Below are 19,336 nucleotides of genomic sequence, written 5' to 3'. Positions count from 1 at the left end.
AAGTCAACCTACTGTTTCTGATTTCACTGTGAGATCAGTCTGTTTGGGACTCCTTGCTAACTTGCAATCATTCATTAGTAGTGTCTGTGCAGCACAAAGTGTATGGCTCGCAAGCCTTTGAGCTCTGTAGTTTAAAATGAAGCCTGATTTTTGAAGTATTGTAACAAATAGATTTGCGTTTTTTTAAAGGAAACATTAAGCAAAGGCAAAATTGCTTAGTTGGAGTAAAAAGAGAAACAGAGAAACTCCTGCATATGTGCATGTGTGTATGTGTTTTGAATGGACCAGCCGGTGCCTCTTTTGTCAAATACAGCCACAATACCATGGGATTTGAGTTGAGTCATCATACACAAGTATACACACAATCCTCACTCAATCTCACTTCATTTAGTCCCTAAATTCCAAAAAATAGACCATCAAACGACAGACACTTGTTCCACAAGGTAACATTAACCACCCCCACCCCCCCCCCCGCCACTTTATGTAAAAAAAAAAAAAGCTTACTAGTTTCTTCAAGTTTACCCTAATTTAGCAACTTTACTGTACAACCCATCTGCATTGCAGTTTAAAGGGGCTATATTATACAATTTTGTCACATTTTATTTTCAACTATAGTCCACTATAATGTTAGTTAAGGTGTATTGCTCCAAAAAGTCACAATTTATTTCTGTTCTCTTTGTCTCTCTCTCTCTCTCTTTGAAATGTGCAATTAAACTGTTTTTGCTACTGTACATTTTTAATGAGATAGTACTCTTTTCCTTATACAAAGTGTGATTTATATAGTCTAAAATCCTAACTTAGACTTCTGTGTGTTTGTAGGGAGTGTTGTCCTGGTCCTTGCTGTTGTGAATCACATCCTCTCAGCCCTTCCAGAGACAACAGATGCAGTGGAGGAGTGAGGCTACGCATTAAAAACAGGTGTGTGTGTTTGTGTGTGTGGGTGTGTGTGTGTGTGTGTGAAAAGCTCAACTTGCTGTTAATCCATGTGTTTTGCTATGCCTGCTTGCATCTGTATACATAAGATCATTCATCTGAACTGTTTCTCAGGAAACAGAACCTCGTTTTTATTTTTTGTGTTCCGCGAGAAACAGGAAATGAATTAGTCTCTTACAGGAAGAGGAAATGCTGTGGTGGATTCAGGTTTATGGTTTCCTGTTGGTCACATAAGAATGACTGTCAGTGCATCCCGTCTCTGTTATTGAGTTGTTTACGTTACAGGGGACTTTCTGCGGAATAGAGGAAGATTATGCTGTTGTACAAGTTGCCAAGTCTTAAAATGACCTTTACTTTTTTCTTTCTCTCTATTTCGCTTCCTCCTCTCTTGCTCTCACTGTCAGGGAGCATGCTGGCAGCAGTTTGTCCGTAGGAGATGGAGTTGGCCAAAAATGTGTGTTAGCAGCATCAAGAATGGACAATGCAATTTTGTTCTTGAGTAGTGTAGACAAAGCAAATAAATTGGCTAGTTTTTCTTCAGAAAGAATGATCTTTTTAAATACTCTGGGTGCTACATTAGATGAATGCAATAGTGAAGAGTATTTCTGGGTGGGGATTTTAATTGTACAGAAACAAAATATTGACAGAAATCACATTATCATATGCCTTCTCATAGATGGCTTGTTCAGTGAATTGAAACATATGATTTATTTGATATCTGGAGGAATTTTAAGCAGGTTTTAAAGCAATGCACATAGACACGTTCAAGATTATTTCAAGGAATATTGCAGGATAAATACAAGTTAAGCTCAGTGGACAGCATCTGTGGAATAATGTTGATTACCACAAAAATTTATTTTGACTTGCTTCTTCTCTTTAAAAAAAAAAAAAAAAAAAAGCAAAAATCTGGGTTACAGTGGGGCACTTACAATGGAAGTGAAAAAACACAAAACATAAACAATATGCATGTTAACAAGGTTTTAGTGTGATAAAATCACTTACTAACTGTGACAAGGTCTTTAGTTCTCTCTGAAGGAGGAAGTGGGAGCCGGGTGAACAATCCACGTGAGTCTTTATTTTTACACTTTTCAGCGTCAACACACACACTAATGGCTTGTCAGCACACTGATCACATGCATCTCTCTCTCTCCTTTGGAGGTCTGGACACCCATTTTATCCCTCTCCAGCTCTCAATGTAACACAGAACAGCTGTTAGAGATAATTTTCCCACAGGTGTCAATCCTTACCGTTCTTCCTCTCCCGGCCTCACTCTCCACAGACGTCGCTCCGCCACACCCACATCACTACAAACCCCTATTGCCCAACTCAGGCTGGGGAGCCATCCGGCCTGTGACTTACTCCCCCTCCCCATTTCTAGAGGAAACCTGCCACAGCCATCTGCACCCCCAGCCTGTGGACCACCTCAAACTTAAAAGGCTGGAGAGCCAGATAACAATGGGTGATCCGCGCGTCGCATCCTTCATGCGATGGAGCCACTGTAGTGGGGCGTGTTCCGAACAGAGGGTGAAAGCACGCCCCAACAGATAGTACCGGAGGGTGAGGACCGCCCACTTGATGGCCAAACACTCCTTCTCTATCATGCTGTACCTAGTCTCCCTCAGAGAGAGTTTCTGTCTTATGTACAGCACGGGGCACTCCTCCCCCTCCACCATCTGGGACAGTACCGCACCCAACCCCGTCCGACGCGTTCGTCTGCAAGATAAAAAGGAGAGTAAAGTCAGGAGAGTGCAATAACAGCCCACCACAAAGTGCAGCTATCACCCACGTGAATGACTGCTGACATGGCTCCGTCCACTGGACTGGATCTGGTGACCACTTTTTAGTGAGATCAGTCAGCAGGCTGGTGACGGTCGAATAATTAGGCACAAACCTACAATAATAGCCAGCCAGCCCCAGGAACTGTCTCACCTCCTTTTTGGTCTTAGGTCTTGGGCAGGCTGCAATCGCTGCGGTTTTATCAATTTAGGGCCACACCTGCTTGTGCCCCAAGTGGAAGCCTAGATACCGTACTTCCACCTGCCCAATTGCGCACTTCTTTGGGTTTACCGTGAGTCCTGCTTATCTCAACGACCTCAGGACAGCCCTCAGATGCTGCAGGTGCCGCCGCCGGCATAAGCAGCGTGCCGTCTGGGGTTTCGGTCCATGAGCTGAAACGTAGCCGGGGCCCCGAACAAACCGAACGGAAGCGTCACAAATTGGTGTAATCTGAACGGTGTGGAAAATGCCGTCTTTTCACGGGACATGTTAGTTAAGAGGATCTGCCAATATCCCTTCGTTAAATCCAGTGTCAAATAAAAGCAAGCCGCACCTAACTGATCGAGCAGTTCATCAATACGAGGCATTGAGTACACATCAAATTTAGACACAGCATTGACTTTTCTATAATCCACAAAGAACCGGACCGTGCCATCACTCTTCGGAACCAGTACCACCGGGCTGGCCCAGTCACTGTGGGATTCTTCTGTTACCCACATATCAAGCATGGTCTTTAATTGTTCCTGAACCACTTCTTTATTTTTGTGCTCGGGTAATCCATAGGGACGACTGCTTACCATTACCTCTGGGGTCGTTCGAGATGGTGCTCTATTAGATTCGTATGACTGGGAAGAGGCGAGAACACGTTGATGAATTGTCCTTGCAACCTGGCAACCTCTGTGACTTGTGACAGTGAGAGGTGATCTCCGCAAGTGACCGGGGTGACTCGATCGGTAGCTTTTAAGTTCACCTCCAAGCTCCTCCCTCTCTGGAACCACCATTGCCAAAGTCACGGGGACTGCCTCTCTCCACAGTTTTAGGAGTTTGAGGTGGTAAATCTGACATGCTCCACCTCCATCTGTTCATTTAACCTCATAAACGATTTCCCCGACTCGCTGTGTGACCTCGAAGGGTCCTTGCCTTTTGGCAAGTAATTTAGAGCTCGATGTAGGGAGCAATACAAGAACTTTATCTTCCAGTGAAAATTCCCGTAGCCGAGTAAACCCCTATTGTACAGCCGGCTTTGACTTTCTTGAGCCTGGAGCAAATTCTCCTGTGTTAATTACCCCAGTGTGTGGAGTTTTGCTCTCAGGTCAAGAACGTATTGAATTTCGTTTTTGCTGTTTGAAGGTCCCTCCTCCCAATATTCCCGTCGGACGTCGAGCATGCCATGCTGTCAACGCCCGTACAATAATTCGAATGGGGAGAACCTTGTGGAGGCTTGCAGGACCTCTCGTACTGCAAATAATTGGGGCTCAAGCCACTTGTCCCAACTGTGAGCGTCTTTGTGCACGAACTAACGAATCATATTCTTTAATGTCTGATTAAATTGTTCGATGAAGCCGATCGTTTGGGGGTGGTAAACACTGGTCCAAATCGATTTAATCCCCAATAATTCAACAGTTCACGTAGTGTACGTGACATAAGCATCGTGCCCTGATCAGTGAGGATTTATTTCGGAATCCCTACTCAGGAGATTATTCTGAAGAGTGTCTCCGCAACACTTCATGCTGAGATGTTGCGCAGAGGCACTGCTTCCGGATATTGCATTGCATAGTCCACCAGAACCAACACAAAGTGATGCCCGCGTGCCGCCCGCTCTAACGGCCCGACGAGGTCCAGGTCAATTCTTCAAAGGGGACCTCGATCAGTGGAAGGGGCCACAATGGCGCTTTTGGGGTGGCCACAGGATTCACCAGCTGACATACATGGCATGCCACACACCTCCTGCAAACATCCCCACGAATGCCCGGCTAATAGAAACGGGCCATCCCGATGTGGAGCTGAAAGCAGACGGCCCCGGTACCGCCTCCCCTGCCAGCGAATCGCACACTACACCGATACACTGTGATACAGGACCCATCCACACAAATTCCTCTCAATAAAGTTGTAAATTCCGGCCAATTCGCACCCAAAATTAGTGGATGGGAGAAGCGGGGACTAACTGCGGCCTTGACACTATGCTTTTGACCCCGAAATTGTATAGTGACCATCACTACAGGGTCATTTTGAATATCCCCGTGCACACACCTTACCTTCACCCTCCGGCTGGTATCCAAATCCTCGGATTGAACCAAGCTTTGGTGAATGGAGATTTGATTACAACCTGAATCCACCAAGGCTTGATATGTACCCCCATTAATACTCACAGGTATCCGGTAAGCTCCTCGGGGGTGGCCTGTGGCGTGTCAGGGACCCGGACCAATGTCTCCACCTCCATCATGGGGCATTGGTCCTGGAAATGCTCAGTCGATGATGAGTCAAAATTATTTTTTGTGGAAATCAACATTATGCCACAAATGCTGTCAACTGAGCTTAACTTGTATTGAACCTGGAATATTCCTTTAAGCCTGAAACATTCTCTACACAAGTACATGAACACAAATGTGAGTGCTTGGCCACCACATTGCCAATGCGCAATCAAGTTGAAAATGCTTAATATGCATTGTTGCGTTACCTTGGCAGGAACAAACGTCAGTGCTCGTCTGTGCCATTAAACTGTGTGTGTTATTTTTCAGTAAAGATGCTTTAAATATGTTGACTTTAAATTACTTGCTCAGCAATATTCTCTTCAAACTCTTGCTCTGCTATGAAAGTAGTTGACCTGAAAGCGAAAACTTACTGTAAAAGAGGACAATTGACACTAATCTCGCTATAGCGCCCCTTGCGGCAATGTTGACAATGCAATGCGTAGTTGCATGTGGTTATGACTTGCGGTCTGATGCATTTCAGAATGCAATGACGAGTGAAATCGAGCTTGCATTGCAAGATGCGATTGCGTTCACACACTTGCGCAGAGTATGTTTCGGCCCTTAATGTCTTTAGCAAGACTAGAAAGGTTTTAATGTTTTAAGCACCATCTCAATATTTTTAGAAATGGTTTCATATCCCTAGTTTCTCATATCATAATTATTCATTTGCACAGTGATTTTTACATTCTGTCAAGCCAAATAGTGCTTGCTGGCATTTTGACACTGCTTTGTTGAATGATGCACATTTTAAAGAAACTTCAGAAATGAAAAGACTAATTTTAATCTATGCAAACAAGGTGGGATTATGGTAAAGCACAAACTAAACAGTTATGCCCACGATACACTCAAAATGTCACAAAAGAGACAACTCAATGTTTTAGAATCTGACATTTTGAAAGTAAGAGAATTGGCTAGGGATGAGAACATATATTGAATTTCAATATATCGCAAATCATATCGAGGCAAAACTTTGCAAAATTTTTGTCCATGTGATCATAAATTAAATGACTGTCAAACATCATAATCTCTCTAGTGCTTTTTTCCTACACTGTTTACAAGGTTCACACAAGTGAAGTACTTAAAGTGTTTAAATTTAGCTTTTATAAATTTAAGGACTGGATTACCTGTAAAATTGCCTTGTTTTGTTGAAAAATTATTTAAATTATAATGGACCATTTCCGTGTAATGTGTGTCCATTAAAGATGAGATCCCGCACACCACTTTCATTGAATAATGAATGAAGTGTCTTATAAAATTATTTCTGTTCTTTACAGCCAGATTAAAAAGTAAAAAGAAATATTATTTTTAATCTAACAGCACAGATATGACAAACAAATTAGAAACTTCTCTGTCATTAACAAATTGGAACATTGTGAGTCTATGAGATGCTCTTTGAACTCTTAAAGTGACAGTACCATTTTAGGGCTTGTTACAAATGAATGTAAACTCATGTTATTACTTGAGAATTGAACACATTATTTCAAACATTGACAGCTCTTATCATTATTATATAAACAATTTTATGATATAATAATAATAATTGAACAAATGTAGAATTTTATATTTTTTTAAATGCCATTATAATAATGACAAGCAAATTATAATATATATATATATATATATATATATATATATATATATATATTTAGTACTGTGCAAAAGTTTTAGGCACTTGTGAAAAATGTTGCATAGTGAGGATGTCTTCAAAAATAATGACATAAATAGTTTTCATTTATCACTTAATGTCATACAAAGTCCAGTAAACATAAAAAAGCTAAATCAATATTCGGTGTTGACCACCTTTGCCTTTAAAACAGCACCAATTCTCTTAGGTAGTCCTGGACACAGTTTTCTTGGCTGTTGGCAGATAGGATGTTCCAAGCTTCTTGGAGAATTCACCACAGTTCTTCTATATATTTCGGCTGTCTCAATTGCTTCTGTCTTTTTATGTCTCAGACTGACATGATGTTCAGTGGGGGGCTTTGTGGGGGCCATGCCATCTGTTGCAGGGCTCCTTGTTCTTCTATTCTAATCTTTTCTTTTGCAAAAGTAATGTTTGGGAGTCTAAAATTTATATTTCCTATTGACACACTAAAGCTGAAGATATAAATAACCATCTTAAGACAAATGCTTTTGTGAAACATCTTATTTGCCTAAGACTTTTGCACAGTACTGTATATATATGTACACTTTTACATACTTTTTCAGGACATGTTCTGTTCAGTTCTATTGCATGTTCTGAATCTGATCAGTCTGAATGTAGCCCCCTATTTTTGAAGGCTTATTTGTCTGTGATGTTTCCTTATAGAGAAAGGTATATGAAAAACGTATTATTTAAACTAAGGTTAAACCGATCGATCGGCTGATCTTCATCTTAAAGCTGTGATCGGCAATCGACCAATAGTGACTAGACTCAGGGCCAATCTTTTTTTTAATTGCTGCATGCACGAAATCACATATACACTGCCACTCTAATGAATGAGCACTTCTCAGCCCTTGAACTATGACATTGCAGCCTTTGGAGGGTGAGTTATTGGCAAATAATTAAGCATTCGTGAATTTACACTTCAGACATGCTGTAATTTAGATTAATATGCCAGTTTGATTTAAAAATGTGTATGAATATTAAGTTGCTAATTTTTAAGAGTCACTGTAGTAGTAATTCTGACTGGCAGTACAGTGAGCAAAGAGAGGATAAAGAGACCGCAAATGGGTATAAAAACGAATTAAACAACAAATAAACATGCAAATACAAATCTGAGTTATCTTGATGTTGCATGAGTCATGGCATTCAGACAGTGTGTTGAGCGTTAGGAAGAGATTGAGCGATTATGTGTGCTTTCAGTTTTCACTTTTTCACTCCAGGTGCACTCTATCTCTCATCATCACTTATCCCAGTGCTATTTTGAAAGAACCCCAATTTAAATCAGATACAGTATATGTTTGTCTCAGTACCACTAATAACAGTTTAATCATAAATAATGGCACCGTGTTTTCACGCAGTTGCTTAATAGTCTAATTAGTGATTTGTGTTATAACAAAAGGACAAGACTGTAAACAAATCATAGAGTGCATTCCATTCAGAAGTGATCACCCCTTGCTCTATTCCCTTCGAAGACTTTTCCATCCACTGTTAGAGATTTGGAGAGCTAAAAGGTATGTGCTCAAAAATAAGGGTAATTCGGAACTCACTTGTTAAGTCATTTTTATTAGTAATTCAGTTTGAAGCAATCTAACAGCATGATTATCATGAATGTTCTCCCTTCAAAGTGCCCTTTATCCCTTTGGATTGCAGGGATAGATACTAATAATTTCTCACTAAAGCAGTTTATGAGCTTGAAATGGAAATATCTCTCTTATTTATGAATGTATCTCTGCTGTGTGTGATGTTCTCATGGTGTTTACTAGTTGCCAGTATGTCACAATAACATTTGATTGTGACAACAGAACTATTCATAACTGTTTTTAATTCAAATAAATGTTAGCATTTCACAATTAATGTAAATTGAATGTAATTTTACAGTGTGGGGCATAAACATATAACTGCAGCATATAACTTCAAAAATAAAAATGGGTGATTGGATTGATATCGGCCGATCCCAGTGTTTAAAAAATTGGTGATCAGCATCAGCCTCAAATTTCCTGATCGGTGCACCACTAATTTAAACTTTGAGTATTTATATTGTATATTAAAGAATTTTATTGGGTGCCTAGGTAGCTCAGCAAGTATTGACGCTGACTACCACTCCTGGAGTTGCGAGTTTGAATACGAATGAGTGTGCTGAGTGACTCCAGCCATGTCTCCTAAGCAACCAAATTGGCCCGGTTGCTAGGGAAGGTAGAGTCACATGGGGTAACCTCCTCATGGTCGCGATTAGTGGTTCTCGCTCTCAATGGGGTGCGTGGTAAGTTGTGTGTGGATCGCGGAGAGTAGCATGAGCCTCCATATGCGGAGTGTCCGTGGTGTCATGCACAACGAGCCGCATAATAAGATGCACAGATTGACTGTCTCAGAAGTGGATGCAACTGAGACTTGTCCTCCGCCATCCGGATTGAGGTGAGTAACCGCAGTGGGAATTTGGCATTTCAAACTGGGAGAAAAGGGTCACAATTTTTGAGTATAGATCAAATGGATGTCCCATACAAATTCTTCTTCTGAAAATCTCTATGGTTGCGAGCGTAGAGAGGATCTGGTTGTTGAACATTTTTTTCTTGAAGAGTTGCCAAAAGTCTCTGAATATCTGTTTTAGCACTAAAGAGAGCTTACAGGGAGAGCTTTATTAAACTCTTAAAAGCATGGAGAATAGCAAGGTTCCTGGGATAGATGGAATCCCAGTTGAATTTTCTAAGGCTTTTTGGGATATTACAGGGAAGGATTTGCTGGATGTCCTCAATGACAGTTTAGCTAAAGAGCTTCTGCCATTGAGCTGTCAAAGAGCGTTCCTCTTCTGCCCAAGAAAAGTGACCTTAATGATATAAAAAGCTGGCGACCTGTGTCCTTGCTGTGTTGTGACTAAATGTTCTCTAAGGTATTGCCCACTGGACTGGTAAAAGTTTTGGGTAAGGTCATCCATTCCGATGAGTCATTGTGCATGGCTGGTAGGTCAATTTTTGACAACATTTATTTAATTAGAGACCTATTTGATGCCTCTTTAGATTTTTGGTTTAAATATTGGTTTAATTTCCATAGGTCAGGAGAAAGCTTTTTATAGTGTGGGCTTCTAGACTTGGGCCTTTATTTTATATTTTACATCTTTTATTATTATTATTATTATTATTATTGTTGTTTTGATTTAGAGTTTTCTGTACATACTTTTATTCTTGATTTTAAAAATTAGAAGAAGGCAGTATGAATGTCATCTTTGAAACTTCATTTTGGGCAAAGCTAAAATGGCTATATACATAAGCAGGAAAAAATCAAGTTGAACAGAGTTCTGACTGTAATGTTGTAGTAATGTTCATACACTAGCAACAGTAAAATATAGGCTTCTAATTGATTAAAGTTTTTATAAAGCTGTGTTCTTTTTGATCATGTTCTCTATATTTTAATTAGCGTGTTTATTGTCTTGAAGCCTTTACTGACTGTGTAGTGCAATGTGTTTTATTTGTTAATTGTGATAATTGTAACAATTAATTGGAATAATGTGTTTTGTAAAAATCAGATCTCTCTCTCTCTCTCTCTCATACTGTGTGTGTAAATAAAGCTGGAGAACTACAGTATGTACAGATGCTGTGAATAAATAGATGACTTGGTTTTAAATCTCGCTTTCATCCGTATCCAGGGTTGTTTTGGAAAGGTGGCATTAAGGAGATCTGCTTCTGAGTTTATAGAATACTAAAAGCTTTAGTGTTTCTGCAACGGACTACATCAACTTGATCAACTTTCCTTTCATCAGATACATTAATGATTACATTCAATGAGGGGCCTAATCCATCTCTAGGGACCAGAATGTACTGTATTAGGGGTGGGACCTTTTGACTTGGGCCAGTTAGCAGTCACCTGACAACCATTTAGCAATGCTTTAGCAACCACTAGAACACCTTAGCAATCGCATGAGAATGCCCTGGCACCCAGCTGAACAAGCTGTAGATGTGTCCACCTTAGCATTGTGGCTGTGATTTCTGCACTAGTAAGCACAACATATTCTTCACAAAATGTACAAAACTAGGTAGCCTAATACTGTTATTTCAAATATGTAAACGCATAAGAATGGTGATTTATTTTCAGTCTTGCATTTTCCTAAAAATGTAGCATTAGTCCGACAGATGGCGCGCTGACCAATGCAGAGACACACGGACAGAGATAGTGTGCAAAATAATTCCTGTCTCTCTCATGTAAACATACAGATACTGACTGAGATTTTATCTATTTTAAGTTGCCTTACTTAATCCCCCCCCCCCCTTTAGGATCTAAATATAATATGTAGTCGTAGAATTCATAATGCTTAACAAGACTTTAAAGAAATTTGCACGATTGTGTGTTAAGATGGTCTGTTCCTGCATATTTTGGTCAACTCTGTGTTCTCTAAAAAATGTGATTGATTTTTGCAAGAGTGATTGATTTGACTGATTTGATTCGTCTAAATTTGCTTGCGTAATTCATTCATTCATTCATTCATTCATTCATTCATCCATCATTGCTTGCGTAAACATGAACGTATTGCATAAAACACAATCAGTATACAGACAAAACCAAGACAAGAGTTTAGCCATTTGTGTTAGGTCCACCCAACAGTTTAGAGCAGTTCTGTGTTTTTATGTGTGTACATGTTATCATACACATGCATTTAGGTATGCATGTAATAATTACAGAAAATGAGCCTAAAGTGTCATGGGACAAAGATTCAAATCTAAGTGCAAATAGACACGTCTCCCAGCATCATTCATTCCCCTCCCGTCTCTCTTTCTCTCTCTAGTTAGCTCAGTTTCTCTATGATTCTGTAATTGGCTTTTGGAAGAAGCTTATATTAGGATGTTAATAACGTCTAGTTCACATGCAGTTTATCTGTCATCAGTGTTTTCTTCACATTCCTGAATTGGGAACATTCCAAAGTTATTCGTCTCACTCAAAGGTTTATGTGGTGATGGGGGCATGGCCAAGCAGCATTTGCAGAGAGAGAGGCCGGGAGAGACAGAACAGTAAGGATTGACACCAGTGGGAAATCACCACTAACAGCTGTTTTGTGTTTGCAGTGAGAGTGGAGAGGGATAAAAGGGCAATCCAGACCGCCAGAGGGAGAGAGAGCTACGCTTCAAATGCCTGAGTGTGTGTGTGCGTTTAAGTGTGTGTGCTGAAAAGCCACATTTTTTATTGTAAATAAATGGCTTCATTAAGAAAAGAATATCCCGAATCCCGCTTCTGACAGATCCAGTGACTTGCTACAGTGATGCCAAAACCCGGGATTAGGAGGAAGAAAATGCCATCATGGAGTCCTCGCAGCTGGCCGAAGTATTCAAGACCCTCGCCAGCATCCACCAAGTGCAACATCAGTCTCCGGCAGGTGCTGCGGAGCTTGGTACACCAGGAGGGGTCTTCACCCACAACCCCAGACCCACTCATAGCCATGATGCACATCACGCTTTCCAAGATGGGACCACAAAACGACCTGGAGGCTTTCGTTGAGCTCTTCGAGCAGACAGCTGACACATGGAAGTGGCCGAGGTCCCAGTAGGCAGCCCGCCTACTGCCGCTGTTGTCCAGGGAAGCCCAACTTGTGGCCCAACAACTTTTTGCGGCCAGCCTCCTGGTGTACGAGGACTTGAAGAAGGCCCTCCTACAACAGGTCAGCCACAGCCCAGAACAACATCGGCGAGCGCAGCCGCCCGTTTGCATTCGCCCAACAGCTCTGTGACACCTGCCGAAGGTGGCTGCTGGCTGAAGAATGTGACGCCAAGGGAGTGCTCAATCTGGTGTGATGGAGCAGTTCATTGCCGGACTACCGAAAGGAATGGTGGAGTGGGTCCTGTGCCACCGCCCGGTGTCGCTGGATGAGGCGGTCTCTCTCCCTCTTCCGCTCTCTCTCTCTCCTCCATCCCCCTCTCCTTCCCCTGTCCTGTTCCGGTTCCCCGGAAATGGCACCACAGTCTGCCCCGATCGAGCAGGAGCATGTGCTGAAGGGGGGGGGGGGTGTGCATATCAAGCCTTGATGGATTCAGGTTGTAATCAAACCTCCAATCACCAAAGCTTGGTTCAATCCGAGGTTTTGGATACAAGCCGGTGGGTGAAGGTAAGGTGTGTGCACGGGAATATCCAAAATTACCCTGTAGTGATGGTCAATATTCAGTTTTGGGGACAAAAACAAAGTGTCAAGGCTGCGGTTAATTCCTGCCTCACCCATCCACTAATCTTGGGAATGAATTGGCTGGCACTACCTTATTATGGGGAATGTGTGTGGATGGGTCCTGCAACAAAGTGTATCGGTGTGTGGTGTATGACTTGCTGGCTGGGGAGGCGGAGCCAGGGCTGTCTACATCAGCTTCACGTCAGGAGGACGTAAGGGAGGGGGAAGTCTCTGCTTCCCCAGCCTTTAAAGGATTTCTCTCTGGAACAGACGCGAGACGAGACCCTTAGGCATGACCTTGATCAAGTGAAAGTGATTGATGGTCAATGCCTCCAGCTAGACGTTGCACTCGCATATCCGTATTTTTCAGTTATTAAGGATCAGTTGTATCGAGTGACGCAGGATGCTCAGACAAAGGAGGATACAACCCAATTGTTAGTACCGAAGAGTCGTCTGGAAAAGTTATTCCAGATGGCTCATTATAATCCGATGGGGGGTCACTTAGGGCAGGGAAAAACACAAGACCGTCTGATGGCCCATTTCTGTTGGCCAGGCATTTGCAGGATGTTTGCAGGTGGTGTGCGGCATGCCATGAATGTCACTTGGTGAATCCCGCGGCCACCCCAAAAGTGCCATTGCACCCCTTTCCATTGTTCAAGGTCCCTTTCGAAAGAATTTGCATGGACCTCGTCGGGCCATTAGAGTGGACGGCATGCAGACATCGCTTTGTGTTGGTTCTGGTGGATTATGCAATGCGATATCCAGAAGCAGTGCCTCTGCTCAACGTCTTAGCATGTATTGTTGTGGAGGCACCCTTCAGAATAATCTCCTGAGTAGGGATTCTGAAATAAATCCTCACTGATCAGGGCACGATGCTTATGTCACGTACACTACGTGAACTGTACGAATTATTGGGGATTAAATTGATTCGGACCAGTGTTTACCACCCCCAAACGGACGACTTCATCGAACGATTTAATCAGACATTTAAGAATATGATTCATTAGTTCGTGCACAAAGATGCTCACAGTTGGGACAAGTGGCTTGAGCCCCTATTATTTGCAGTATGAGAGGTCCCGCAAGCCTCCACAAGGTTCTCCCTATTCTAATTATTGTACGGGCGCCGACAGCATGGCATGCTCGACGTCCTATGGGAAAATTGGGAGGAGGGACCTTCAAACAGCAAAAACGAAATTCAATATGTTCTTGACCTGAGAGCAAAACTCCACACTCTGGGGCAATTAACACAAGAGAATTTTCTCCAGGCTCAAGAACATCAAAGCCGGCTTCATAATAGGGGTACACGGCTATGGGAATTTACACCAGGAGATAAAGTCCTTGTATTGCTCCCCACATCGAGCTCTAAATTACTCGCCAAGTGGCAAGGGCCCTTTGAGGTCACACGGCGAGTCGGGGAAATCGATAATGAGGTTAAATGAAAGGATAGAGGAGCACGTCAGATTTACCACCTCAGTCTCCTAAAACCGCGGAGAGAGGCGGTCCCTGTGGCTCTGGGGACAGTGGTTCTGGAGAGGGAGGAGCTCGGACCGGAGGTACACTTATAAGCCACCGATCGAGTCATCCTGGTCACTTGCGGAGACCACCTCTCACTGTCACAAGTCACAGAGGTTGCCAGGTTGCAAGGAGAATTCTCTGACATGTTCTCATCTCTTCCCGGTCATAGAAAACTCATAGAGCACCATATTGAAGTGACCCCAGGGGTAGTGGTACGCAGTCGTCCCTACCGATTACCCGAACACAAAAAAAAGTGGTTCGGGAAGAATTAAAGGCCATGCTAGATATGGGAGTAATAGAAGAATCCCACAGTGACTAAGCCAGCCCGGTGGTGCTGGTTCCTAAGAGCGATGGCTCGGTCCGGTTCTGTGTGGATTATAGAAAGGTCAATACGGTGTCTAATTTTGATGCATACTCAATGCCACGGATTGATGAACTGCTTGATCGGTTAGGCACAGCTCGCTTTTATTCGACATGGATTTTAAAAAAGGGATATTGGCAGATCCCCTTAACTCCCATGTCCCGTGAAAAAAATGCATTTTCCACACCGTTTGGCTTACACCAATTTGTCACCCTTCCTTTCGGTGTGTTCGGGGCCCCTTCTACGTTTCAGCGGCTCATGGACAGAACCTTCAGACTGCATGCCGGTTACACCGCTGCCTATCTTGATGATATCAATATTTACAGTAATGACTGGCAGCAGCACCTGCAGCATCTGAGGGCTGTCCTGAAGTCGTTGAGATGGGCAGGACTCATGGCAAACCCTAAGAAGTGTGCAATTGGACGGGTGGAAGTACGTTATCTGGGCTTCCACTTGGGTCACGGACAGGTGCGGCCCCAAATTGATAAGACCGCAGTGATTACAGCCTGCCCGAGACCTAAGACCAAAAAGGAGGTGAGACAGTTCCTGTGGCTGGCTGGCTATTATCTCAGGTTTGTGCCTACTATTCGACTGTCACCAGCCCGCTGACTGATCTTACTAAAAAGGGGGCACCAGATCCGGTCCAGTGGATGAAGCCGTGGCAGCAGGTGTTCACGCAAGTGAAAGCTGCACTCTGCGGCAGGCCGTTATTGCATTCTCAATAACGACTTCTCTCTCCCTTTTGTCTTGCAGACTGACACATCGGACAGGGGGTTGGGAATGGTACTGTCCCAGATGGTGGAGGGGGAGGAGCATCCCATGCTGTACATTAGTCGCAAGCTCAAGTGGGCAGTCCTCACCCTCTGGTACTATCTATTGGGATGAGCTTTCACCCTCTGTTCAGACCATGCCCCCCTCCAGTGGCTCCATTGCTTGAAAGATACTAATGCGGAGATCACCCGTTGATATCTGGCTCTCCAGACCAATAAGTTTGAGGTGGTCCGCAGGCCGGATGGCTCTCCGGCCTGAGTCAGGCAATGGGGGTATGTGGTGATGGGGGCATGGCTGAGCAACGTTTGCAGAGAGTGAGGCCGCGAGAGACAGAATGATAAGGATTGACACCTGTAGGAAATCACCTCTAATGCCTGAGTGTGTGTGTGTGTGTGTGCTGAAAAGCCACGTTGTTTATTGTAAATAAATGGCTTCATTAAGAAAAGAATACGCCAGGGTTCACCTTATGCAATTTAAGATTTTACATAGATTTTATTGGACCCCCTCTAGATTATATAGGCTTGGTCTTAAAGACACACCCACCTGCTGGCAATGGCAATCAGAAGTTGGAGACACAACCCATGTCTTTTGGGGGTGTGTTAAGATCCAAGATTTTTGGTTGAAGGTTCAGAGTTATTTGTGTGACGATTTAGGCACTCAAATTTTACTTTGCCCCAGACTTTGTATTTTGGGCGATGGGGCGGTCATAAATTTGGGGGACAAATATATTAAAAATTGGATTATGACTAGTATTATGATTGACAGACAAATTATTTTAAGGGGTTGGAAGTCGGACGGAGCGCCATCATTTCTGGAGTGGTGTGCAGGGATGGGGAGGGTGGCGGCTTTTGAGGAGGTGGCAGGTAGAAGGCTGGGGTTTGGGGACTTGTTTTACAGAAAGTGGGTAGGGTATTTGGCAGTTTTGGGGGACTCTCGGGGAAGGGATGGGGAGAGAGAAGTTTAGTTTATGTATGTTTATTATATATTTTATTTATTTATTTTATTTTATTTTTGGTTTGTTTGTGTGTATATTATTTTATGTGACCACGGGGGTGTTTGTTGGGGGTTAGAGTGGGGTTGGTGTCTGGGGAGGGATATTAGTGGGGATTAAATGTTAAATGTTGATTCGGTGTGTATGTGTTCTGTATTTCTCTGTTGGGTTTTTTCTTTGAATCAATAAAAACATTTTATTACAAAAAAGAAAAGATTATGCCGAGTCCCGCTTCCTCCTTCCGACAGATCCAGTGACTTGTTACAGTTGGATTTTCCCTAATCCACAGTGACACACATTAATAACATTTCCTCTCCCTCCTGGAAAGATTCAGTCTGAACCATGTCAGATTAAAGATAATGTATGTTTTATTATTATTATTATTATTTATTTATATATATTCAGGACATAAAATGCTCTCCTATCCCAAGTTGATGTGAAGAGACAACTATAAATAAGCCATTCGTAGGTTGATTCCCCTGACAAGTGTACAGGCTAAAGTATGTTTCGATTTTCCACATGCCAGAACATCATGTGCACAGTACGTGTGATGCAAATTTCGTCATCAGCATAGTGTGTGTGGACTGTGCGCATTCAGCCCAGTTTTTCTTGACACATGAACAGTCCATGTCTGCACGTGTTCTCCACACATGCACCTGGAGTTTACTTAAATAGTCAACTCGGTGACAAAGCAGTCTTGCACATGCAGTGAACACGTCCGTACGGACTCGCAGTAAGAGTATACTTTGAAAGGCTACAGTGCTCGTCAGTTCACGAGACGTAACAGCTCACTGAAAAATAAATTACTGTGGCTCTGTCCGCTATCAAAACTATGCTCTGTTGGTTTGAGCATCCCATCCAGCCCAACATAGCAACACTGGCTCAACCAGTGACATGAATTTGGGGTGGGACTATCTGTTGTGCAATTAAATTTGGTGACACTAGTGGTGCAGGAATTTCACAATTCAGCTTTAAGGTATTGAATTTTGCCAGACGCTAACTCTTGTAATGCAAGCAGTACATGACAAAGGACTCTATGGTGTCAAGATGCAATTGTTGTCCCAATACTGCAATAATATATTACTACATATGCAGAAGTATGTACTTTCCCATCACCAGCGAGGTAAATACATCTCTATCTGTAACTACATCTTACCATTTTTCAACAAACACCTCTGTGCTGTGATCGCTAGAATTCATACAGACAACCCCCCATCCCAAAGTCTAACCCAATTCTCTAATTTCAGTTTCCTCTCAGATCAAACAGATTAGTGTAGTTGACGAGCTGCTTTCCCAAGGATCAGATAAGGTTTCTGCAGTGCGACACACCCTTCGCAGTCTGGCCCAGCCAGGGAGGCGACGAACAGACACGAGAGAGACTGTTTTGGGTAGGGTGTTTTTTTGTGTCAGACTCTTTAGATCCCCTTGGGTCAGTTTACCATGAGAGTGTGGCTAGAAGGGAATATCCTGGGGTCTCCTGGGAGATAGGTGGAATGATGTGAAGCCACAGAAATCTGCAGTTATTTTACCCGAGCTGAATGAAGTGTCACCACTCTGTGATGTATTTGTGAAAGAAATCTCCTCGATTTTCAACCAACCTCCGATTCCGACTTGCACACAAGCAATATGTCACCACATTGCTCAAGTCTAGTGGCCTTATTTTGACGACAGGTGAGGACAACTGTCCTATTACACCTGCCCCGATCCCCTTCAGGCCCGGAGACAGCTGTCACCGGCACATGAAAGCGACCCTCCGACATGCCCTGACGAGGGAGCTCTGTGGCTCTCCTGTACACATTATGCCCTCTGGGACTGCAGTGGTTTGTTGACTTGTCTGGGATCACATGTTAAAAGTATAATCATAATGATGAAGAGGGAGAAAAAGAAGGGAAAATAAGATGTAGATAAAGTGAAGTCTTTGTTTTGTATTATGAATGCATGCTATCATGTGTTAACATTTGCTCCCAGTTGTCAGCGGGTAAACCACCCTAAATGAGGCATTGTGTTAAATTACTTTTTATTCGACTTTTCCTTTCCAGCTTTGACATGCAGTTCTCTTGTAATTGTCATGCTTTCCACAATTACCTCTTTCTTCTATCCCTGTTTCTTCTCTCTTCCTCTTGCTCCTCTTGGATACATTTTCTTCCTCTTCTCTTCCTCACTGACTATCTTACAAAATGAAACTATTCTTTGTTTCTGTCTATCTTACACTCCCCTTCACCCTTTTCTCCTTCCTTTGGCTATCTCCATTTCTAAAATATGTTTGTTCTGAATGCCCAGTACTGGGCTGGCAAGGGCAGGATGTTTATTTAAGGCCTTATCGTGTCATTTTAATGACGCTTAATTACGTGCTTTAGCGATCTATGCGTCGTTGTACCATACCCCTCCAACCCTTCCCGCCGCTTCTTATTTGACTCTTGAGTTTATCGGGAGACGGGAGAGACACCATGGAGCTGCTTGGGGCCTTTTACCGCAAAAAGTTGCGGAGGAAGCAGAAATCAAGTCTTGGAAGATCGGATGGGGCGCTGTGCAAGACACCAGCCGAGACCAGCGTCAGTGGTCTGACCACTGGACTAATCACTAAAGTGCTGAGGCTTACTGCAAGGTAACAGTTGCTGGGTGCTCAATATGAGAAGATGTATCACTAGGTACCAAGGAAACAATGGTTTGAGAATGTTGCAGACTTAGTGAGGTCAGTTGATGCTTGCACTGTGCTTTAAGCTTAGAGATATGCAGT

The 19,336-nt window shown here is 42.9% G+C and overlaps 1 protein-coding gene across 3 annotated transcripts in view; it reads left to right on the top strand.

The window, feature by feature from the left end:
* The window catches only part of LOC127430473 (protein Shroom3-like), a 108,815-nt gene that overhangs the window by 56,517 nt on the left and 32,962 nt on the right, over positions 1-19,336 (top strand). For all 3 annotated transcript variants that reach the window (XM_051680271.1, XM_051680270.1, XM_051680272.1), the window contains one exon: positions 820-918. In XM_051680271.1, the coding sequence (XP_051536231.1) occupies positions 820-918 (99 nt within the window). The remainder of the gene's footprint in view (positions 1-819; positions 919-19,336) is intronic.

Source organism: Myxocyprinus asiaticus, chromosome 40 (assembly GCF_019703515.2).
Source record: "Myxocyprinus asiaticus isolate MX2 ecotype Aquarium Trade chromosome 40, UBuf_Myxa_2, whole genome shotgun sequence".
NCBI classification, from domain to species: domain Eukaryota; kingdom Metazoa; phylum Chordata; class Actinopteri; order Cypriniformes; family Catostomidae; genus Myxocyprinus; species Myxocyprinus asiaticus.
The sequence above is the reverse complement of the archived record's forward strand: the minus strand, read 5'-3'. Positions and strand labels throughout refer to the sequence as shown.